General features: G+C 41.4%; 1 protein-coding gene across 3 annotated transcripts in view; it reads left to right on the top strand.

The window, feature by feature from the left end:
- SEC11A (SEC11 homolog A, signal peptidase complex subunit) overlaps nucleotides 1–24,807 on the top strand; it is a 40,582-nt gene extending 15,775 nt beyond the window's left edge. The window contains exons 2-7 of one of the 3 annotated variants that reach the window (XM_049614248.1): nucleotides 5,859–5,968; nucleotides 11,285–11,434; nucleotides 17,717–17,836; nucleotides 18,353–18,390; nucleotides 23,841–23,898; nucleotides 24,283–24,807. In XM_049614248.1, coding sequence (XP_049470205.1) covers nucleotides 5,859–5,968; nucleotides 11,285–11,434; nucleotides 17,717–17,836; nucleotides 18,353–18,390; nucleotides 23,841–23,866 — 444 coding nt within the window. In that variant the 3' untranslated portion in view covers nucleotides 23,867–23,898; nucleotides 24,283–24,807. Of the gene's footprint in view, nucleotides 1–5,858; nucleotides 5,969–11,284; nucleotides 11,435–17,716; nucleotides 17,837–18,352; nucleotides 18,391–18,563; nucleotides 20,028–23,840; nucleotides 23,899–24,282 lie in introns of those variants that run through there. The other 2 variants (XM_049614247.1, XM_049614249.1) reach the window with 2 other exon arrangements.
- The last annotated feature ends 569 nt before the right edge of the window (nucleotides 24,808–25,376 follow it).

The raw sequence follows: 25,376 nt of genomic DNA, 5'->3' as shown, positions 1-25,376 counted from the left end.
CATTTGTTTATTATTTGTCATTCCTCTTTTTTCATCTTATTTTGGATTAGTTGTGTTTTTTAGGTTTTTTTGGATTTTTTTTAAGTTTCCATTTTATTCCTTTGTTAGCTTGTGAGGCATACCTTATTTGTTTGTTTGCTTTAAGGTTTATCATGTGTTTTTTTTTTTTTAAACTCATCTCAGTCTATCTTCAACTTATATTTTATGACTTCATGTATAGTATGAGAGCATTCCAATAATACATTTCCATTTCCCCTCCTCTGCCTTTGGGTTCTTGTTATATATTTTACTTCTGTATATTTTGCCAAAATACTTTATTGTTACTTTTGCTTTAAATAGTCTATTGTCTTTAAAAATTTTATTTGAAGGGGCACCTGGGTGGCTCAGTCGGTTAAGCATCCAACTCTTGATTTCAGCTCAGGTCATGATCTCACAGTTCGTGAGTTTGAGCCCTGTGTCCAGCTCTGCACTGACAGCTCAGAGCATGCTTGGGATTCTGTCTCTCTCTCTCTCTCTCTCTCTCTCTCTCTCTCTGACCCTTCCCCCACTTGTGCACACACTCTCTCAAAATAAATGAAGTTTAAAAATATTGAAATAAAAATTGTTTTAAAAAGAAAAGGCGTTTATGTATTTACTGACATCTGCTCTTATTCCTTTGTGTTGATCTAGATTTTATTTGGTACTTTTCCTGGAGGACTTTTTTTTTTCTTTTACTTTTTAATTTACATCCAAGTTAGTTAGCATATAGTGCAATAGTGATTTCAGGAGTAGAATCCAGTGATTCATTCCCTACATGTAACACCCAGTGCTCATCCCAACAAGTGTCCTCCTTAATGCCCCCTGCCCATTTAGCCCATCCCCCCTCCCAGGACCCCTCCAGCAACCCTCAGTTTGTTCTCTATATTTAAGAGTCTCTTGTGATTTGTCCCCCTCCCTATTTTTATATTGTTTTTGTTTCCCTTCCCTTATGTTCATCTGTTTCGTATCTTAACTTCCACGAATGAGTGAAGTCATATGATATTTGTCTTTTTCTGACTAATGTAGCTCAGCATAATACACTCTAGTTCCATCCATGTTGTTGCAAATGGCAAGATTTCATTCTTTTTGATCGCCCAGTAATACTCCCTTGTATATATATACACATCTTCTTTATCCATTCATTTGTCGGTGGACATTTGGGCTCTCTTTCCATACCTTGGCTATTGTTGATAGTGCTGATATAAACATTGGGGTGCATGTGCCCCTTCGAAACAGTGCATCTGTATCCTTTGGATAAATACCTAGCAGTGCATTTGCTGTGTCATAGGGTAGTTCTGTTTTTAATTTTTTGGGGGACTGGTATTTTTGCGTGGAGGACTTTTTTAAAAGATTTTTTGTGGTGTAGGTCTGCTCACGATGAAGAAGTATTTTTTAGGGGTGCTTGGGTGGTTCAGTCGGTTAAGTGCCCAACTCTTGGTTTTGGCTTAGTTCATGATCTCATGGCTTCGTGGGTTCGAGCCCCTCATTGGGCTCTGTGCTGGCAGTGTGGAGGTTGCTTGGGATTTTCTCTCTCTCTCTCTCTCTCTCTCTCTCTCTCTCTCTGCCCTTCCCCCACTCGTGCTGTCTCTCTCTCAAATAAATAAACTTGAAAAAATTTTAAAGAAGAAGTATTTTTTAATTTTTGTATGTTTGAAAGGCTTTATTTTGCCTTCCTTTTTGAAAGAAATTTCTCAGATAGAATTTTAGGTTGATAATTTTCCTTTTAGTACTTTTAAGATGTTGCTTCAGTGACTTCTGGCATGTGTTTTTTTTTTTTTTTTTTAACGTTTATTTATTTTTGAGACAGAGAGAGACAGAGCATGAACAGGGAAGGGGCAGAGAGAGAGGGAGACACAGAATCCGAAACAGGCTCCAGGCTCTGAGCTGTCAACACAGAGCCCGACTCGGGGCTCGAACTCACGGACCGTGAGATCATGACCTGAGCCGAAGTCGGACGCTTAACCGACCAAGCCACCCAGGTGCCCCGGCATGTGTTATTTTCAAAGAGAAGTCTGCTGTGATCTTTGTTCCTCTTTACATAATGTCTTTTTTAAATCTGGCTGCTTTTACAGTTTTCTCTTTCTCATTGGTTTTAAGCAGTTTGATGATTATTTTAATTTTGTTGTAGTTTTCTTCAAGTTTCTTTTGCTTGGAGTTTGTTCTGGTTCTTGGATATACAAGTTTATAGATTTAATCAAATTTGGGAAAATTTTGGCCATTATTCAGGTTTTTTCCTGTCTTCCCCTTCCTCCTGACAAATCCCATTACTTGTATGCTAGATTGCTTGATGTTATTCCTCTTCTGCAATTTTTCTAGAAGAGTTGTCATTGAATCGTTATGATTTTTCATTAAATGCTTGGTAAAATTCACCAGTGAATGCCGTTTGAAACTGGAGTTTTTCCTTGTTGGAAGGCTTTAAACTATAAATTCAATTTCTTTAACAGACATCGCTCTGTTCACATTATCTGTTTCATGTTCAGTGAGTTTTGGTAGCTTATGTCTTTCAGTGATGAGAAGATATTGTATATCGGTATAAAGGTATGTTTGTAAAGATATGTTTTCTGTGTCAGATTTTTTATCTTTTTTTTTAAGTTGTATTTATTTAAGTAATCTCTACATCCAACATGGGGCTCAAACTCATGACCCCAAGATCAAGAGTCGCTTGCTCTTCTGACTGAGCCAGCCAAGTGTCCCATGTGTCAGATTTTTAAAAGATATAATGGGTTTGTCTTAAATGAAACTTACCTTACTGTTATTAATACTATGCCTGTTTAGACTATTCCAGATCTTTTGTTATCATCATTTAAGGTCATCACTGGGACTGTCAGTGACTTTACTGGACCATAATAACAGCATCTATTCTGAACACGTTCAATTTTTCCAGCACCATCTGTATGACTTCTAGCTGCTGTCAGGATATTTGCCTCTAATACCCCAGCTTCTAAGCACTTCCTCTTTCGTGAGTTAGACAGCAGGAGAATTGTGGTTATGGACTGATGAGTCTCTTAGTTTGAGGTCTTAAGAGGAATTGAAGACTTAGGCCAACTGTCATTTTGTAGCCCTGAGACACATTTTGCTTCCATGGTCGCTTCTGTCTTTGCTGGAGATTGCTAGAAGTGTGACTTCTACGAAAATACCCTATGTGTTGAACTTTCAAATCTCTTTTGGAAGAATAAGAAATACACTGTGTCTTTGATAACTATAACAGATAAATGCACACACTATCTAAACGCACTATCTTCTAGATAGATTATGGCTGTTAAAAAATTTACCAGCTTTTATTTTGCTGAATTTTCTTGAGCTCTTGTTATGTATTACTTACAGTGTATTTTATTTTGTTGTTTATTTAAGTTTATTTCTTTTTGAGAGAGTGCTCATGTGCGTGCCCGCAAGTGACACCGTTTACCGACTGAGCCACCCAGGCGCCTCCAAGTGTCTTTTTGTTAATGAAAATCTTTCCATTGTCATCTTTCCATTTTCAGAAGGGCACCAGTGTAGCATTGTCAGAACAGGTGTGGGGGATCTAATAAAGTATTCTTTAAAAGAAACATGAAAGACAAAAATTACAATTTCCTTTGTCCCTGCAAGGTCACTGTTCCACCCATAACCACCCTTCCCTTTTTCCTCAGACTTGTAATACTGCCTTTCACCATAGAGTCATTGTTGGGAAATTTATCTAATCACCAAAGTCACCCCCATCGTTCTTATTAAGGAGGAAAAGGTTAAAAGTCCCCCGCTGTGTATAACTGGTATGTCCCTTAAAAGGCTCCTATACAGCTAAGTAAGTGGCTGAAACCTAGGCAGAAGCACACTATCTGAGCAAAAATTTGAAAACTGTCATGTTCTTCTCCCTTTCTTTTCTCGCCTCTTTTTCCTACCAACAGCCTTACTCAAAAGAGTAAAATAAAAGAGCCTCCCTAGCTCCTGCTTGGGATTTGCTGTCTCTCCCTCTCTTTTTCTGCCCTTATGTGTGTGCACTCACGCGCTCTCAAAATAAGTAAACATTAAAAAAAACCTCATTAAAAAAGATACTTGAACTGATAGATGTGGCTATTTTTAGATTTTATTTGTTTCAGTGTGAATTGTTTAAGTTTTGCCACAGAAATATTAACATGCTTGATTTGGGGATATTGCCATAGACCCTGCTAGGGGTGTTATATAAATGTATGGTTCTCGCAAGGATTACCTTTTCAAAATTTGGCCGATTTTGAAATATGACACCTTTCTGACTCCTGAATAAGGGATAATGGAACCATATTTTACATTTGGTAGTTTGTGTGGAATCTCACAGAAATTCGGGATTGGGGCGTAGAATCTATTGTTCTAAGCAGTACTGTAGGTGATTTTTTTAGTATCAAAAATTTGGAAAATACAGCCTTTAGCTGGATTCCTGACTGTTTACCCACTGGTCGACGATAATCACTTCTTAGAAACTAGTTTTCCTACTTCTAGCCTCTCCTCCATTTCCTCAATTCTGTTTTCTGAATCAAAGGACCATTTTTTTTGGTCTTCTCAGAAGCTACCCTCTCAAAGAGGTAGAGTTTAGGAGACCTGAGTTGTAGTTACTACTCTGCCTGCCAACAGCTGTGCAGCCATGAGCACATCACATAACCTCTCCGTGCCTCAGTTTCCCTACCTGTAAATGGGAGTGTCAAACTGTATGCTTGTATTACGCCAGTACTCAAAGGATAGCAAATATTTGTGTCTGTTAGAAAATGTTCATATTTTCTTCTTTGAGGATGATGTTAATTGTATCCACAGAGCACATCATATTTCATAGGGGTGCCAGAATTTAAGTCATATTTGAGTTTCCCCAATTGATCCCAAAATGCCTTTTCAGAGTCATCTCTACGTCTAATGTGGGGCTCAAAGTCACGACCCCAAGATCAAGAGTCACATGCTATACCGACTAAGCTAGCCAGGCACCCCCCAAAATGTCTTGAATAGTTGGGATTTTTTCTTACGAGCATTTTTTTGTTTTGAACAAAGATCCAGTCAGAATGCATTGAATGCATTTGGTTGTGTCTCCTTAGTCCTTTTTAATCTAGAACAGTCTCCCACCTTTATTTTCATGATGTTGAGTTTTGAAGACTAGACCCGTTGTCTTGCAGCATGTCCACACGCACATATATTTTTTTAAGTAACGAAAATGAGTCGATCATCCTCTGCTTTTACCCATTATCCGGTCTCAGTGTGACAGTTAGCTCACATTATTTCCCTCACACGAAATGCCTTTTTGGTGTTGTATCTGCTTCTTCAAGTCCTAGAATTTGACGATTTGTCGAGTAGTGGAAATTCAGCAAGACGGAAAAGGCTGGCCTTCGAGTCCTAACTGTGTGACTGACGAGCTGTATGACTTTGGCGAAGTCATTTCCTCCCTCTGAGACTAGGTTTCCTCAACCATAAAATGAGGAGTGCGGTCACAGGCCATCAAATAGCCCACGGTTATCAAGAGATAAGTGTTGTGGGGAAGTACGTCCTGAAGGAGTTCAGGAGCACTGGTATGTTACTATCTATCGGCTGGTGTGTATCATGGATGAAATTGGACTTGAGGGGAACTGTCCTGTAGCCTAAATGAAATAACGTCTGTTGAAATTTCTGAACATAAGTTTCCTGTAAGGGTAGCGTGTTTAGCAAACGAAAAGGAGACAGGTTGTTGGGTGGTAGGAGGGCTGTTCCGGGATGCCGATGTATAATTGTGACCGTATTTTAAAGAATGTTTCAGAACTTCGGCTGCCCTGATGGTACTGCTTGAAATGTTTTAAATTGACACTACTCTCGGTCGCTTTCTTGAGCGGGGATAATTATGGATCTGATTTTCCTCTCTTTTGTTTTTACAGCTGTATTATCAAGTCCTAAATTTTGGAATGATAGTTTCCTCGGCACTAATGATCTGGAAGGGGTTAATGGTCATAACTGGAAGTGAAAGTCCGATCGTAGTGGTGCTCAGGTAACAACTTCTTTTCACGGCATAGGGTTGCACGGCATTACTTGAGAGAAAAATGGACTAACTGAATAACCGTTGTATTATTGTTCTAGAAACTACATTTTCCCAGAAGAGGGCCTGAAAGAAAGTTAGTTCCTATTTTTCAACTGTGAGAAATGCACAGCCTTGTTAGGCACTTACCATTCAGACCCCAGAGGGCTCATGACTTTTCTATGAAACAATTACTCTGTTGTGAGTTTTCTTTTGGGCACATCTCTTAAGAAAGTGTTTCAATGTACTGTGTTTTCCTGAAATTCTTCTGTCTTGGTACGCTCCTCATTTGGATAAGTCAAGACTGATACTTAGTTGTTAGTTTACTAGATTATGTATCCTCTCCACGAACTAAGAGTTTTTCTGCGGCACTCAGTGTCAGTACAGAAGCATCACTGATTATTTCCGTGTTTCCTGCTGACCTTTAAATATCACTTCTAAATAGACTTCAGGAATTTTGAAGATACCAGTGCTGTCTCTTAAAGTGACAGATAGTACTGATTTTTTTCCCACCGTTCCTCCTTCTCTACCCTCGTGTTCATACTCTAGTGCTTAAAAAAAAAAACAAAAAAAAAACTAATTTAGTAACTAACTCCTTCTGGGAGAATTACCACTTGGTTGTTGAATTGAATCATTATAGTTCTGTCTTATTTGGGGTTTAATTATGTAAGCTGTTTTCAAGTCTTTTCTGGAGATAATGGTGTGTTAATATAAAATAAATCACGAATGTTGTGTAAATTCTAGATACTAGTACATTACTGTTAATAAGATCAATTTGATTCCTTCATTGTCGTATTAGGATTTATGAATTTCAGGGGCGCCTGGGTGGCTCAGTCAGTTAAGGGTCCGACTTTGGCTCAGGTCATGGTCTCGCGGTCCGTGAGTTCGAGCCCCGCGTCGGGCTCTGTGCTGACAGCTCAGAGCCTGGAGCCTGTTTCGGATTCTGTGCCTCCCTCTCTCCCTGCACTTCCCCCACTTGCTCTCTCTCTCTCTCTCTCTCTCCCAAAAATAAATAAACACTAAAGAAAAATTTAAAAGAAAGAAAAGGATGTACACATTTCAGCAACAAGTGGTTCCAGCACCAGGGCACTGGGTCTCCAGTGTCTCACTCTCACCTTACTTGCTCTTACGCATACCTTTGTTCTGTGTTTCTTAACAGTCACACGGAACTGTAATTTTAGAGATCCAAAGGCATGGATTTTATTAGCTGGGAAAGCATTTAATGTCCTAGTCTGGGAGTATAGAGACTTCGCCCCAAGTTCCCAGACGGTTTTAGACTCAGTGGAGAGCTTCAGTTTCAAACACTGACAGGAGAAACCACACTAATTGGCGCTGTGGGGAAAAGGTGTAGAGAGAGAGCCCGGGGAGGCTTCTTTTCGAGAGTCTTCTGGGATTCTTTCATATTGAGTTCCCTTCAGTGGAGCTGCTTAAGGACAATCTCACGACCCTTAAAATGGAGATGTTGGAGTGAACAGGGGATTCAACTAAGGCCCTGCTCGACACAGTGGTGGTCCTGCAGCTAGAAAATTTGTAATATCATTTGGGGCTTAAAAGTGGCATTGGGATAAGTTATTTTGCAGCAAGAGGTTTATTTATATACTAAGCTTTTCCGATCAGCGGTGTGAAATAAGGAAAGGAAATTAAAAGAGACCAGGTCCTATTGGAAGAGAATTTGATCAAGGCTGGAAGGAGCAGTCATTAGAGAAAGGTCATGTATGTGATTGGGTGGCCAAGTAAAAGCAGGTGGCCCAGGTTTCATGTAACTTCGAGGAATATAATTTTTACGTGGAACCAAATATGCCTCAAAGGACTCAGGCTAACCGAGAACCCGCCTTTAAGACTTTTGTGAAGTCATTGGGGATAAAGACAAATAACTTTTCTTTGTTAATAATTTTTTATTTATTTTTTAAATTCCAATATAATTAACACGCAGTGTTATGTTAGTTTCAGGTGAAGACAAATACTTTCATACTTTCATTAACTGAGTTTCAGGGAACTTTCAAAACTTTTTTTCCCCTTTTATAGAGCTGAAGTCAGTTTAAAAATATTTCAGTGGTTTATATATAACTTTTTATAAAGTTTATGATTGATGTATTAAATTTTTTTTAATGTTTATTTCTGAGACAGAGAGAGACAGAGCAGAAGTGGGGCAGGGGCAGAGAGAGGGGGTGACACAGAATCCGAAGCAGGCTCCAGGCTCTGAGTTGTCAGCACAGAGCCCGACGCGGGGCTTGAACCCACGAGCTGTGAGATCATGACCTGAGCCGAAGTCTAGATTTCTAGATTTTTCTCTCTGAAATCTAGACTCTTGTTTTCACCCTACCCTGGACATCTCCATCTGAATGTTGACCGGGCACTTGAAACTCCACGTAATAAAAGTAAAATTCATCTCCTTTCCCACCCACCTGTTCTTCTTCCCCCTGTTTCTGTGACCGTCACTGCCATCTGCTCCATTGCCATTGTTGAAAACCCCGGAGTCATCCTTGCTCACCCCTTTCTGTCATATCCGATTGGCCATCAAATTTGTTGTTTTCCCTCTCTCTTTTAATTGTCTCCCCTGCTGTTGTTCTATTTCAGGCCCTCAGCATTTCCTGCCTGGGCTGTTGTAGTGACCTTTAAAAATATGCTTTTATAATCAGAGAAAGTTAATATATTTTCATTGTATGAAACATTGAAAACACAAAGAATCTAGATGAAGTGAAGTCACCCGTAGTTTGGGATATAATGAATATTACCATTTTAGTCTCTTTTTTCATGTATATTACTTCCTACATAATTGAAGTAATTCTGTATGTGCATCCTTTTCTTTATTTGTCCCCTTGTGATTCTCCCGTGTCCATATTTTTAATAACACTTTTAATGGTTGCCAAGTAATAGTTTGGACAACTGGTCTCCCAGTCTACCTTCTGGTCTCTTCTAGTTTACTCATTATTTCAGTAAATATTTGAATGTCCTGGGGCGCCTGGATCTCTCAGTTGGTTAGGCGTCCGACTTCGGCTCAGGTTATGATCTCACCATTCGTGGGTTCAAGCCCTGCATCAGGCTCTGTGCTGACAGCTCAGAGCCTGCAGCCTGCTTCCGATTCTGTGTCTCCCTTTCTCTAACCCTCCCCCACTCACATTCTCTTTGTCTCTCTCTCAAAAATAAACATTAAAAAATTAATATTTAAATATCCTTTACTCTGTAGCTTCTGAAGTGATGTTTCTTTTTCTTTTTTAATGTTTATTTATTTTTGAGACAGAGAGAGACAGAGCATGAGCAGGGAAGGGGCAGAGAGAGAGGGAGACACAGAATGTGAAGCAGGCTCCAGGCGCCGAGCTGTCAGCACAGAGCCCGACGCGGGGCTCGAACTCACGAACTGTGAGATCATGACCTGAGCTGAAGTCAGATGCTTAACCGACTGAGCCACCCAGGTGCCCCAGAAGTGACGTTTCTTAAATGCAGTATGATTATAATACTCCCTAAAATTCTAGAGTGGTTCAGAGGCAGTTTAGCACAGTGAGAGTAGATTCGGTTGGACTCCCTGTTCAGATCTCCTCTGTATAATTTTTTTGGTTGATAACTTTGTACCTTTCTTAGCCTCAATCTCCTTATCTATAAAGTTGGGGTAATAATAATATCTAAATCAGGGGCGCCTGGGTGGCTCCATCGGTTGAGCATCCAGCTTTGGCTCAGGTCGTGATCTCACAGTTCGTGGGTTCAAGACCACATTGGGCTCTGTGCTGACAGCTCAGAGCCTGGAGCCTGCTTCAGATTCTGTGTCTCCCTCTCTCTTTGCCCCTCCCCCACTCATTCTCTCTCTCTCTCTCTCTCAAAAAAAAATGTGTTAAAAAAATTAATAAAAAATAATATCTACATCATAGAGTTGTTCTGAAGATTATTTAAAAGAAACAGAATAGCACTTTGTATACAGTAAATGCTCAATAAAAATGAACTATTAAACCATAGCAACTCAGCTTTATTCTGTTTTATTTATATAATTTTCAAGCAAGGTTTTATTTGAACAAAGGATGTCACTGATTTTAAAAAGCAATCAGTAAAACCTTGAAAACTACATGTCTAGAATACTTTCTCTAACGTTTTCACCAAACACCTGTCCTGTCTTCTGCCTGAACATCTGAAAAAGGGAACACTCATTGTCCCCTGAGGAACCTTAACAAAAGTGTTGAGAATAAACATGTCCTGGAAAATCCATGTACGTAGCGGTTCCCAGATTTTACTATACGTTGGAATCACCTGGGGTCTTTACAGAATACTGCTGCCTGCCTCCCATTCCCAAGGATTCTGCTTTATATTGGCCAGAGATATGACCTAGCATGTGGAATTTTTTTAAAAGTTCCCCAGGTGATTCTAATATGCAGCAAAGTTTGGGAACCACTGCTATATTCTCTTATGAGGTCCCAGAATCTCCATAAAGACATGTTTGGACTTTGTCATTATTCTTATATTAGATTTTAATCCTTATCTATTTTTCTCTTACTAAATCTATTGTTATGGGGCACTGGAGTTCGAGTTTCAGAAAATAATACTGATGGGCTATTTCTTCATAGCAAGAAAAGGTTCATTAATTAGTACAAATATCATAGGACCTTTGAAGAACTTGGTACAGGGTGGACCAGAGGAGAGGTGAGAAGACACTCTAGAAGTTTGTCTTCACTAATCACCATGGCATTGAATCCTTTACTCGTTTCTGAAATTCTTAGACAAAAATCCCTGCTCTTGTTCTTGGTTTTCTTTCTTGTGTCTCTTTTTAAAATAAGTAAGTGGAAAACAGAAGCATTATCTTTGTAGCTGACTGTTCTTTGACTTGATGGGGTGTTTTTCCTTCTAAATGGGTCGAAACCGTAAGGTCATCTTGGTCTATATCTTTATAAATGGCAGAAGATGACCCAGTTCTCATTTGAATATATTTTGAATAATGTTTAGCGTTTTCAGATGAGGTGGGAATAAGGGCAGTGTTTATAAAGTTCATTCTTTTATATTCCATTTGTCACTTGAAATTTTAAAAGGTTAAGGAATTAGTAACATTGCCCTTTTCAAGATTTAAGCTCCTTTGAATAGCAATGCTTGAAATGGATCTAGTTAGTAAAGGCTGAAAACTAAAGAAAGCTTTGTATAACTCATTAGTCCGTGGAAACCATATTTTGAGAGTATACATTGATGTTGATATATTTGTTAAGGTATCGAGTATATTCCAAGGGTGGTACTTTTGATTGTTTTGTTGAGTATCTAATTTTGAAAGTAATTTTAATCTCACATTTTCTTTTTACTAACTTCTTTCCCTCATAGTGGCAGCATGGAACCTGCATTTCATAGAGGAGATCTTCTCTTTTTAACAAACCGAGTTGAAGATCCCATCCGAGTGGGAGAAATTGTTGTTTTTAGGATAGAAGGAAGAGAGATTCCTATAGTTCATCGAGTCTTGAAGATTCATGAAAAGTATGTGCAAACTATATTCTCTCTGTTTTAAAATGTTTTCATGTTTTAGTGTTTTGAGTATTTAATTTTGATGGCCTGAAGATTAAGAAGTGTGGGGAGCACCTAGGTACTTCTTCCAGTCCACTTTTATGAACACCTGAAGGTTTGGTAGACATTTAGAAAACTAAGTAGTTATTTATTAATTCATTTATCTCTCTGAAGTTTTTTCTGGAAGTTTTTCTTGGTTGCCTTTTACTTCACAATCAGATCCATAGCCCTGTATATCATCCCCCAGAGCACATGACATAACAGATGGTCCCAAATAGAATTTTCTTTTTTTTTTTTTTAATGTTTATTTTCGAGAGAGAGAGAGCACGCAAGCACAGGAGGAGCAGAGAGAGAGGACGACACAGAATCCGAAGCAGGCTCCAGACTCAGCTGTCAACACAGAGCCCGACGCGGGACTTGGACTCACAAACCGCGAGATCATGACCTGAGCCAAAGTCGGATGCTTAACCCACTGAGCCACCCAGGCACCCCCCCCAAAATAGAATTTTCTAATGTAATTGATGAAGTAGCCCTCCTTAATCTTTTGAAAAAAAATCTTTAAGGCAATCTAATAGATATGTCAAACAAGAATAAATTTATCAACTTTTTCAAATTCCAAAGAAACTTTCTGAAATATAATTACTCTTTTAAACATAGACCCTTCTTGCATTTCAGAATTAGAATGGGGCGGGGCGGGGGGCACCTGGGTGGCTCATTCGGTTAAGCATTGACTTGAGCTCAGGTCATGATCTCACAGTTCGTGAGTTCAAGCCCCGCATCTGTGCTGACAGCTCCGAGCCTGGAGCCCGCTTCAGATTTTGTGTCTTCCTCTCTGTCTGACCCTCCCCCACCCTCACTCTGTCTCTCTCTCTCTCTCTCTCTCTCTCAAAAATAAACAAACATTAAATTTTTAAAAAAATTTTTTTAAAGATTTAGAATTAGAAAGGACGTATGTAAAACCTTTAGAATCACCTGGAGGTAGAGGTGGGGCATAACAATGAGCAAAAAACTTTACCTCTCTTGGTGGGCTTCTTTATCTGTAATATTAAGAGGTTTTGGAAGATGAATTACAAGATCTGTGAGTTCTGAGCCTGTGCTTCCCTGTCCAGCTCTGTATTCCTCACCCCCTCCCTTCTAAATCTATGGTACTTCTAGCTTAGGAATCATTCAGGAGGGAAGGAAAGAAAAAAATGAAGGAAAAAGTAGGTGTCCTGGAGGACAGAGGACAAGTAGAACGGTGAGCAGGTGATTTAGGCTCTTGGGAATGAGGGGGAGCCCTAAATAAATATTATGTTATTCTTACCCCACCCTCTAGGATAATTTTTTTCTCCCCTTAAAGAAGGACCTGTCAACTGTTGCTTTTCGACAATCCCCTAAACATTCTAGTTTAAGAGAATTCCTTCTTCACTGATGAAATGAAGATCTGACTGCTCTTTTTTTTCAAACTTCAGTCTATATTTTGAAAGATTATAATTTTAAAACAGCATTCTGCTATTGACTAGAAAGGAATGACTGAATTTTTTTAGAAATTTAGTTTGGGGGCACCTGGGTGGCTCAGTCACTTAAGCGTCCGACTTCGGCTCAGGTCGTGATCTCACTGCTCATGGGTTCAAGCCCGTGTCAGGTTCACGCTGATAGTGCAGAACCTGCTTGGGATTCTGTCTCTCTCTCTCTCTACTCCTCCCCCTCTTGCGTTTTCTCTCTCTCAAAATAAATTTTAAAAATTAAAAAAATAACTTTAGTGTGGAATTATGAAGGTTTATTCCGTACAGGTAGTGTTTTCCAGAGTCTCAGAGTTAATTTGCAGCGTTTGTTCTTAGCTTTGCCTTTTGTAAGCAAAGCAGAACCAACTGAACTTAGCAGAGAAAATCAAATTAAACTCAGGCCCTGCTTTGGGTAGAGCAAAAGTTGTCCATTTTCATATGCAGTCCCTCAAAATTGATTGAGTGTTTTATTTTAAACAGTTCATCTTGTTTTAGGACAGGTTCATTGACAGATATTACATCAATTACAGTCCTTAAAATTTAAAAATAATTTTAACAGAATGCTGAATATTTTAAGGTTGGTGATTCATTTTGGATTCTGGAGATGCCTCCAAGTTGAAGTCCTGTTTAGATAACAGATCCAGCTAATATTCTGAAGCTTCCAATTTCCTTTTTTCTTTTGGGGAGACTAAAATACTGATTGTGATAATCATATAAATTTTTTTCTTAAAATTTTTTTTTTTTTTTTTTTGAGAGAGAGACAGAGCAGGAGTGACAGAGGGGCAGAGAGAGAGAGGGAGACACAGAATCCAAGGCAGGCTGTAGGCTCTGAGCTGATGGCACAGAGCCCAACGTGGGGCTCAAACTCCCGAACTGGCAGATCATGACCTGAGCCAAAGTTGGATGCTCAGCCGATTGAGCCACCTGGGCACCCTGATAATCATTTGATTTAATAGCGTTAATACTGTTATTAAATGTGGGACCAAATGACAACCAGAATGGATTGTTTGTGGTAAATGTGCCCTGAACCTTTTCAGCCTGATTTTTGTACTGTTACTCATTTCTTTCATCCCAACATTATTTTAAGAAATAAAATCCTGGGGCGCCTGGGTGTGGTTCAGTCGGTTAAGCGTCCGACTTCAGCTCAGGTCACGATCTCGCAGTCCGTGAGTTCGAGCCCCGCGTCGGGCTCTGGGCTGACGGCTCAGAGCCTGGAGCCTGCTTCCGATTCTGTGTCTCCCTCTCTCTCTGCCCCTCCCCATTCATGCCCTGTCTCTCTCTGTCTCAAAAATAAATAAAAACGTAAAAAAAAAAAAAAGAAATAAAATCCTGAGCTTTGAGAACGATAGAGGTGGGAATTGTTCAGCCGACCTCTTTCTTTTATCTCATTCCTCCTTCTCCACCTGCTCCTTGTGTGCTGTGCCTTTGTAAATTTGTAAATATCATATAAAGCTCTTTTTTTTCATATATTGACTCTCCGTCTTGTGAACACTCTTATTACATGTATACACACAATCCTGTATACATTTAGGAAAGACAGCAAACAAAATCACCTGTAACCCTAGCACCCGGAGAAAATGTTAAATTTGGAGTCATCTTCTCTTTGTGTTATAAACACACATTTTCTCCCCCGTACAGCACTGGGATCTACTCTACTATCTTTTGTAACGTGATGATTTCATGAACATATGGTGGAATATACTGGTGTTACCCCGTATGCAAAGAATCCCTAAACTAAAAGACCAGCTGGCCAAGTACCGCTTAATATGTTGGTATTGGGTCCATGAATTTGAATCTGTTCTTTGTACCCTGCGTAGTCATTCCCTAGCCCTTCCTGTTCTTGGGATGACACTAACCGCGTGCGCTGAGCTGTCTGACCGGGCAGTGGGAAAGCACACATAATCCAGTGCACCGCTGAGCTCAGGCAGAAGCTCTTGTAAAAAACGTTAAGAAACTTCCAGTATTTATAATAGAAGGTCGTTTGGAAAATAGTGTATTGCGAAAAGGTGGTCAGTGGTGGTCTTTAAAGACTCCGCCACCTCCCGCGTTGACTGTGATTACTGTGTTTTAATTAAGTAAAACGAGGGGAGTTCTCACGCCTCACTCCTGCACGAGAGCTAGGAGATACGCTTGCTGAGGCAAACGGTGCCACAGCTCTTCTTTGACTACTCCTCTCTCCCCCTACTCTTCTCTTGTTTCCCATTTTCTTCCAGGTTAAATGAGTCACAAAAGAGCTAGCTCGTAATGATGGTTGTGTTTCCATGTAAAGAGGTGACATTGCTTTTAATTATCATCAGTCGATTTAATTCTCTTGAACAGTTCCTCATGTTAGCCTGTTAGTCACTCTGAATGCTTATGTTTTTCTCACATATAAATTCCCACCCTGTCTTATTTCTTAGCGTACTCTCATGCGCATTTAGCGAGTGCAGCCTATTACAGAAGGTATAATTTGATGATGTTGAATACCGTGTGGTCAGGTGTTCGGAAGGAGAAATTTTTGCTGTTGGGACGACGGGCTTTGCTTTTTCTGTGCAGAGAGATTGTTTTGCACCCCTTTGGCTTCTGGGGTCTTTTTCTTATCTAGAAAGTGATTCAGTCCCCCGCCCCAGCATCACGGTATTATGCTGGTTGAATTCAGCCGCACACACACCGAGCTCCTCGGAGAGACAGCATGCTAACTATTCGGTCCCTGTGCTAGTGAGGGACAAGCCTACGCGACTGTGTCTCTGGTCAGTGTTTGGGCCCGTGAGCCGTGAGGTGCTGGAGTGAGTCTTGACGGCCAGTGGGTCAGGAGCCGGCCGCCACCACTCCCATCAGGTCGAAGGGGATCCCTGCTTTTCAGGACCCCTCCAGCAGTCCCTGCGGACGACACCTTGGACCCGGGAGCTCGGGTCTGTTTGTGTGTTTTGTTGGTAAGTTGGGTCTTTCAGAAGAGCCCGGATCTGCTGTAGCATCCCTTTCCTTTCCTGGGGAGCTTTCCCGTTCCGCCGTTCTCCTTTCCTCGAACTTGACTTTACTCCTCTGCCTCTGTGGGCTTGCTGCTGTTTTCGTGGTTGAGTGGACTCTTCCTTTGTGCGCTCCCGACTTTGACTCTTGTGACGGCCCCTCTCGGCACCTGCCTTCTTTCACTCTCCAGACTGTTTCAGACATTCTTTCGCTCACCGACTTGTCAGCTACACATTATTTTTTTTCTCTGTATATATTTGCATTTTTTCTAACCAGAATCTCATTTTTAGCATGTCTGTTTGCACTTAACTAGTTTTGGTGTTTTGTAGCACCTTCCAATTTAGTTTCATCTGCACATTTAGTGTCTAGTAAGCTAGTTTTTGGCTTAGCATCTAAGTGGCTATCAGTCAATAGGAGGCTGAGGCTAATTTTCTTCTTTCTAATACAGTGGTTAACCCAAACTCACTTGAATTAATTTTAAGATAGTCTTTATCAAACTGTGAAATGTACTTCGCTTTCAATTAAATTTTAAAATTATTGGCAACCTTCTGTTCTTTAGCAGAATTAAACTAATAATTCCCTGATCAAGTAAAATGCTTTTCCTATAAACCCTGACATGTAAAAGCAATGTATGTTTGTTGGAGAAAGAAATAAAAGAAAAAGGTAAGCTAAAGAAAGCCATAGATGGCCACTGCTTTTACCTTGGGTATATCACTTCAGATCTCTTTTATATCGTTTTTTTTTTTTTTCTTTCATTTTATTTTTTAAATGTGGAGCATTTCTGGGGCGCCTGGCTGGCTCAGTCAGTGAATCCAAGGGTCGTGAATCCAAGCCCCACGTTGAGTGTGGAGCCTACTTTAAAACTAAAATTAAAATTAATTAATTAATTATGGAGACTGTCTAATGTGCACCGAAGTATACAACACTGTATAATGAACTCCCATGTACCTGTCAGCCAGTCCCAGTAATTACTAATCTGTGGTCAGTTCGGCCCCACCTACACTACCTCTTCCTGTGTCCTGCCTGTGTGACTTAAATCAGATCCTAATGTCATGTCGTGTCATATGTACATATTTTAGCAAGTGTCTATAAAGCATAAGCAATGAGCTTTTAAAAACGTAACTACAGTCAGCATGGTTATACCCCAAGAAGGAACAACTGTATGTTTGCATCATTATGTGTCCAGTCTTTGTTCAGATTCCCAATTGTGTCATAACTTTTTTTTTTTTTAGCAGTTTGTTTGACTTTTTGATTCAAATAAGGTCCTTGGTTGCAGTTGGCTTATACGATATGGCTTGATAGTCTCTTACATTTAACCTGTAAATTCTTTCTCCTGCTTCCTTTGTCCCTCACAGCTTGTTGAAGAAAGTCGGTTATTCTGTAGTTTCCCCTACTGGTTACTGCCGATTATGTCCCGTGAGGTAGTTTAATGTGTTCCTTTGCTCTTTGTGTTTACAGAAAATTGGTGGCTTGTGTTTATTTTAATATTTTTATGAGACTATACTGTCGATGCTATTATGTAATCTTTTCTTCATGTAATAAAATTTGTATGATCTTCCAGTGTCATTAACCGTCCTTCTATAACGTCGTTCTCAATGCTTGCTTATTTCAACTCCTGAATGTTAGACTTTAGCCTGTTTCCAGTTTTTCCCTCTCATAAACACAGTTGTGAACATCCTTTTAGCTACATGGGTGATTATTTTGATATTAGGCATGATGGTCAAATACCACAGCTCCATTGGAGTTTTAGTTAACAAAAGCAGATTTGGTGCTTGCAAATGGCATGAAGGTATTTGATAATTTGGGTCTCCCGTACTCTTTTAAGGCAAAATGGACATATCAAGTTTTTGACCAAAGGAGATAATAATGCGGTTGATGACCGAGGCCTCTATAAACAAGGACAACACTGGCTGGAGAAGAAGGATGTCGTGGGGAGAGCAAGGGGGTGAGTACAGAGGAAAGCGTTTATTGAGATATCCGTGTCACATGAGACGCGGCCCTCTTTCCAGTCGTCTGATCGCACACAATTGAGTGTAATGTTTTGATGCTGGTTCTACCAAATCACCCTGTGTCCTTTGAAAGCGTATTCTTAGAATACATCTAAAACTTGAGGTACGTTGCTCCAGAGGGGAGGAAATGGGGTCCAGTGAAAGAATATTAGTGATGAGATGATGATTGGGGTGACAGTTTTAAAAATTCATCTTTTATTTAATTTGTTCAAGAAACATTACTGGACAGCTTCCATGTACTCTGATGTCTACACTGTCTAGTCTCTGGGGGTCCAGAGCAGTGTTCATCCTGCTTCATGAAACGTATTTCTTGAGTAGTTTCTTAAGTCAGCAACTTAAAGTATCCATCTAGATTAATTTTGTCATGTTTATTTCGTGCTGTTTTATTTCCAGTCTTAAAACCATTGAGGTCAACTGAAATTAAAAAGTTATATGAAGCCTGTTTATTTCAGATTTTATCAGGAGAACAGATCAGTGGAGGACAGGAATTGTAAGTTGTTGATGTGAGGACATACGGAATTGTTACTACCCTCATGTTATTAATAGTATTAACGAGAACTCACATTTACCAGGGCTTACTGTGTGCCAGAGACTCATTCTAAAATCTTTACAAGTATTACCTCATTTTAACCTCAGAACAACCCTAATATTTCCATTCTACAGATGAGGAAACACAGACAAGTTAGGCTGCTTATCCAAGGCCACGCTGACGATGGGAGGCGTCTGGCCGACTCTGGAACCCACCCTCTGGACCATCCCACCAAAAGTCCGGGCGTAATGCTTCTGAAGTGGATAGCTGCCGGTTCTCACTATTTAGATGCCCCGTGGGGCTCTGACCCCTGTCAGAACGTGCCCTCCTTATGTAGACACTGGGTTCACAGTGATTCCGCTGGAGATCAGCCACCACACTGAGGAGTTCCCTTCCCACAGAGAGTGCAGCGTGAGAGAGCCGCCTCAGCTGTAGCATGAGAGGCGTCGGTTTGGGGCCAGAGAGATTGGAGCAGCACAAGCACTGGTGTGTTTTGTCTCTCGTAAAGCTGTTTGTGTGCGTGCCTCCAGTTCGAGGGAACTCCTTTTCCTATGTTGGAGCTAAGTATGCCTTTTTTTAGAAAAGATTTTATTTACTTTTAAGTAATCTCTACACCCGGGGCGCCTGGGTGGCTCCGTCGGTGAAGCGGCTGACTTCGGCTCAGGTCACGATCTCACGGTTCGTGGGTTCGAGCCCCGCGTCGGGCTCTGTGCTGACGGCTCGGAGCCTGGAGCCCGCTTCGGATTCTGTGTCTCCCTCTCTCTTTCTCTGCCCCTCCCTCTCTCTCTCTCTCTCTCTCTCTCTCTCTCTGTCTCTCTCTCAAAAAATAAACATTTTAAAAAATGCTTGAATTAATCTCTACACCAACATAGGGCTTGAACTCACAACTCTGAGATCAAGAATCGCCTGCTTCACCGACTGAACCAATCAGGTACCCCTAAACATGCTTAAAGTATGTCTTTCTGAAGAATTTTTTAAAAATCTTTATCTATATACAGTGTTATTTCTAAAATCCCAACATTGAGGGGCACCTGGCTAGCTCAGAGATTACTTAAAAGAGATTAAAGAGATTACTTAAAAAGTAAAATCTTTTTTTAATTTTACTTATTTATTTTTTAAGTAGGCTCTGTGCTCAGCATGAGCCCAACACAAGGCTTGAACTCGTGACACTGAAATCCAGAGCCAGACGCTCAACTGACTGAGCCACCCAGGCACCCCCCCAAAAATACAATCTTTAAAAAAATAAAATAAAATCCCAACATTGAAAATACAGACCTTTTTGTAGCTTTTAATTAAGAAAAGGAATAGCCTGGCAATTTCTGAACTAAATAACTTTCCATCAAGTATAAACATCTGGGAGACAGCAGGCGCACAGACCCTTAGCTGTACAGATTTACTTGGCGTTGATTATACTGACACTTACCTTGACACAGTGGGCAGAGCACCACCTTTTGTGGAAATTTGTTTATAAAACACTAAACTGATCATTCAAAGTCAGACTGTACCCAAACCTTGAGGATAACTTTTTTTCAGGTCAGTCAGTGACTGGTACAAATGTCTTTGTGCAATAAAAAAAAAAAAAAAAAAAAAAAAAATTTTTTTCAAATAGTTGTCCACTAAAAATTTGTACGCTGAGGCCTAAGGCCCTAAATAAAAAGGTAAAATACTTTTATTGAGATAGAATTCACATATATTAGAAAATAAAGTTCACCCCGTAGAAGTACGCAGTTCAGTGGGTTTTATTATATCCACAAAGTTACACGGCCGTCACCACTGTCTAATCTCAGAGCACGGCCACACTCCCAAAAGAAAACTCCATACTCCTCGGCAGCCAGTCCCCTGTCCCCTTTCCCCGCAGCCCCTGGCAACCGCTAATCTACTTTGTGTCTCAATGCATCGCCTGTTCTGAATGTTTTATATAAACCGAATCTTACAATATGTGGTCTTCGTTTATGTCTGGCTTCTTTCACCTAGCAGAATGTTTTCAAGCCTTATTCATGTTATAACATGTAATAAAGACAACCCGTAGAAAGTGAAACTAATACTGAACCAACCAAGTGTCTAGTAGGAGTGATTTCTGTCTAAATTCAGGATGTTGAAAAACACAAGAGGACCTTAGCCATAAGAGTAGAGAAAGACGAAAGACAGGCAGAAGCTGAGCAGTGGGATGTAGTGACAATGAAGAGAGACATACACAGAAAGGAGCAGAGTGATTTAGCGCTCTGTTCAGTAAAGTCAGTTTTAAGGACGAGGCTTTTCAAGTGTACTTTTTCCTTAACTCGAAACGTCATTCTGGGGTAGAGACAATGACCCTTTTAAAGTCAGCTCCCAGATAGAGGCCTCCCTTTTGACAGCTGACAAAATCATTTTCTCCCGAGTGTGAGCAGCCGGTCCGTCCCTCCCCAGCACCTCTGCTCCCAAGAACCCCAGGGGGGGCATGTGTTATCCGTCCCCTGCCTCCTGGTTGTTAACCTGGCACCGGCACCTCTTGGAGGTGGCTTTCTGGGTGGCACTTGTCTCACTTCTTTTAAACCTTCTTCTGCTTATTATCAACTCCGCTTTGGCAGAGTTTCTCCGAGCAGAGTAGGGAAACGTGCGCCTGATGTGAATTTAAGACGACCGATAATGGTAGCCTTGTGCACTTGATTTGCACCTTTGGTGCCTCTGTCCGTGGAGGGAACCAGTGAGACAGAGAATTAAATCTCTTGTTTGACTTCGGGCTGCCTGACATATTATTTGCTTCCATTGCTCCTAAAGTCCAAGTTGCTGCCGTTTCACTTGTGTCGGGGCAAGGAAAAAACCAGCCTTAGGGGGGCAAGACACTTCCACGGGTAACCCATAAACAGGCTGTATGATCACCGGGAGCCGAAGGCTCTTGGAGCATGGATAATGCGTGGAGGGAACAGCAAAAGTCTTGTCTGTGAGAATGGCTGCGGATTAATCATCAGACCAGCATAAGCAGCCTGGCCCTGGTTTAGTGGAAATCACAGGTGCTTTTATCGCATTTAGTCTGCATTTGACTGTGAGACATCTGTCTTTACATCCTTTTTTTTTGTAAGCTTATTTATTTATTCTGAGAGATACAGAGACAGTGTGCGTGGAGGAGGGGCAGAGAGAGAGGGAGAGCGAGAATCCCAACCAGGTTTCGTGCTGCCAGCATAGAGCCCAACATGGGGCCCAAGCTCAGGAAAACATGAGATCGTGGCCTGAGCTGAAACCAAGTCAGATGCTTAACCGACTGAGCCACTAGGCACCCCTGTCTTCACATTCTTAAATTAGATGATTCACCCCACAGAAAGCTATTGCTTCTATGAAGATGCTATAAATGAGACAAAATAATAACAGTTAAAACATTAAAAAGAAAAAATACGTATTAAAACTATAGAAAACCTGAATCTACCCTCCTGGAACTTAGCTCTGCCACCCTGGAGGGACTGTGAATGTTCAGCTCTTAGAGGTCCCAGGGGTTGAAACTAAAGCCTGGGCCCTAGGAGGGGTATTATTTGCCTCCACATGCCAGGTCCAGGCACCTCACTAGCTAGAACTGAGTCTCTGCTACCCGAGAGTGCAGAAGCACTATCTGGGCCCCACCCTCCATAGATGCTCTGACTCCACAAATCTGGGGAAGATCCGCCACGTTTTAACAGGCTATCCACGTGATTCTGACAAAGGAGGCCTAGGTTTTAGGAAACACCAACTTATGGAGTGAGAGTTTGGGAATGGGGAGAGAGAGGGATGGGTCTGGTAATGCTGCCAGGACGGGGTGAGGACCGGAGACAGGAAGTAAGAGGAGTTCTTCAAAGGAAGTGAAGTGCACCAAAGACAAAACTTCTGCTTTTCAAGCTTGCCTTAAGGCTTCGATAGGGAGGGGTGATGTCAGAGGTCGTTGCCCATTGTGCACCTTTGGCGTGGGGCACAGCCCTGAATAGTAGAAGCATCTGGGCTGTTTTAAAGTACGCAAAGTTCAGTCTCCACCTCAGTCCAGCCTCCCTTCTCTAGGACAGGCTCTGGGTCAGTATCATGGAGCCCACCCTGGAGTAAAAGTGGAGGCGGTAAAACAGGAGGAGAAAGAAGAAAGTTGTTCATTTGCTAAGTGCCATCTCCTTCCACGTTGACGGCCCCTGCTGACCTTTTCTTTCCCCCCTGAATTCTTAGGAAGTTGAGTATTTTGCATCGAGGGGAGAAGTGGAGTCCTGGAGCAAATGAGGTCTCCAAGGGAAAGGGGAAAAAAGAGGCCTGGACATGCAAACATTCAGTCAGGCAGTTATTTGCTAGATGCCTACGACCGGTGCAAGGTGTTACGTTTGGCCTTGAGGATACACTGGGGAACAAGACTGGCATCGTTTTTGCGCTTACAGAGCTTAGAGTCTCGTAGGAGAGACAGACGCTACACAGCTAGTTGTGCAGCTAGTTTCATAATAAAAAAAAACTGGGGGGCTCAGTCTGTTAAGCGTTCGACTCTTGATGTCAGCTCAGATCACAATCACGTGGTTCATGGGTTCGAGCCCCATGTTGGGCTCAGCGCTGACAGTGCAGAGCCTGCTTGAGATTCTCTCTCACTCTGCCCGCCCCCCAAATAAATAAATAAACTTTAAAAATATTGTGGTAAAGACTTCAAAGGAAATATATCAGGTCTATGAAGTTATTTAACAGTGGTTTTACCTAGTTTTCAGGGGATAAACTTTAGGGGCGAGGGGAAAGAAAGACTAGTGAAAAAACACCAAAGGGATAGCAGCCAAGAGGTAGGTAGAGAAATAGATTTGTGGTGTGTTAGAGAAACCACGGAGGAAGGGGTTTCAGGGAAAGTTTGTGGTCCTCAAAGTCCGCTTCTGCAGACATGTGAAGGAAGATGGTTGGTGAGACTGGTCTGCTGCATATGGTGATTTGAACTGTTCTGGAAAAAGGTTCAGGATTAAGAGAGCCAGAGTACAGGTGGTGAACAAGTGAGAGGGTGCTGAAATCTTCAGTACTGTAATGGAGCTCTTTCGCTCTCTTTTTGGACATTTAATATGAAGTACCTTATAACAATCTGGCTGTGTTTGCCTTGTCTCCCCAGAGATATTGACCACTCCCTGAAGGTTATGACCACAAACCCAGCCCCTAGCACTGAGTCCGCATGTGGCCTGAGAGCCACCATGTAGAGGCCTGAGACCTTAGATCTGGTTCTGGTTCTTGGCCACAGAAGCCATGGACCTCAGGCACGAGCATCTGTTTCCTCATCTATAAAATGGTGATATTCCTAACTTCCCTGTCACATGAGTTGTTGAAAGGATCTTCTAGGACAGTCTGTGCGAATGGACTTTGTGAACTGAAAAATTAGTTTTCTATGGAAGATAATTGAGAATATTTGGTTAATGAGAATGGCTGCTTGGGGAGTTCTGTGATGATCAGTTTTTTGTTTGTTTGTTTAGATTTGTTCCTTATATTGGGATTGTGACGATCCTCATGAATGACTACCCTAAATTTAAGGTAAGAGCCTACACTGTTTGTTTCATTAAAAATGGGATTTTTTGGGGCTCCTGGGTGGCTCAGTTGGTTGAGCGTCTGACTCCTGATTTCGGCTCAGCTCATGATCCCAGAGTAGTGGGATCGAGCCCCGCGTTGGGCTCTGTGCTGAGCATAGAGCCTACTTGAGATTTTCTCTGTCTCTGTCATGTGTATGTATATATATATATATATATATATATATATGATCTTTTGCTTAATTTTGGAAAACTGTTAAATGGATTACCAGCTAGTTGGATCATTTAGTAATTTATCATGGCCACAAAGACCCGCTTATTCATGAACTCCGAGGACCTCTAAACTTTTAAAAGCTTCCCTGACTTGTGATGTTCTGTGTTTATTTTCCAGTATGCGGTACTCTTTTTGCTGGGTTTATTTGTGCTGGTCCATCGTGAGTAAGAAGTCTGCCTTGCTGTTCCCGGAAGATGCCGTACTTTTCGTTACTGAATGTTCAGAGTAGATACTGATCTGTGATTGGTGGAGTGGAGAATGCTCATGTCGGCGCTTCTTGGTAGCAATGGTTTGCATTAGCTTCTGTTTCCACGCCAGGGTATGTGTGGGCGGGTGCACGGGCACCATGGCGCGCTCTCGAGGGGACTCTCAATCACAGGATTTCATATGTTGTCATTGTCACACTTTCACATTTTTGTACATCAGTGAATTTTTTATATTAAAAGGTTGAGCCAAAGCCCCCAGTGTTTGTATTTTGAAGCCAAGCTTCACTTCTAAAGTGCCTACAGAGTTCTGTAAATTCATGCAGCTCTGCACGAGTCTGAACCCGTCATTCCTCCCTATGAGGTGGGAATGGCGTAGACTGAGGTGGTCGTAAGTCTTAACTTTTCAAATTTTAAATAAAAGACTTTGCATATCGAACCCCTTATCCCTGACTTGTGTTTGTCGGGAGAGCTTTGCCTTCCTCTGCCGGTTCTTAGCACCCTTGGGGAGATACAGACTTTGATGTGAACAGTCCTTCAGCTAAGAAGGTTGTCCTGATACCAACAACTGTTTCTTGTTTGTGCGTGTGTTTTGTTTTTGTTTTTGTGGAGCAGCAATGCCCGTTGACATTCGTAGGAAATCTCTTAGCCATGAAATTGATTCTTCACTGGGGTGTGACCCAGATGGGTAGAGGCGCGGTTTGTGTTGCTGGAAGGTTCAGAAAACCCTCACTGTGCTGTAAAGGCTCCTGCCCTTTTCTTCACTTGAGACTCTCAGCCCTTTCTACACGGTGGCAGTGTGTTTCGGCATCTGGAGGAAGCCAGAGGAAGGTGCTGGAGGCCAGGCATGCTCCTTGCTTTTTAAAAACTACTTTGCCTGAACCTGTTCTCTTAAGTGCCTGGCTTCGCTCTTCTCTGATGCAGACTTCAGGAAGGCAGGGTTTTAAAGCGGTGAATGCCAGGCCCGGTTGTGTTTTTCTTCTTCTAATAGGGAGGCAGTTTGGGAAA

This window comes from Panthera uncia (genome assembly GCF_023721935.1).
Source record: "Panthera uncia isolate 11264 chromosome B3 unlocalized genomic scaffold, Puncia_PCG_1.0 HiC_scaffold_2, whole genome shotgun sequence".
Classification (NCBI taxonomy): domain Eukaryota; kingdom Metazoa; phylum Chordata; class Mammalia; order Carnivora; family Felidae; genus Panthera; species Panthera uncia.
This window is presented reverse-complemented; position numbering and strand designations above follow the sequence as displayed.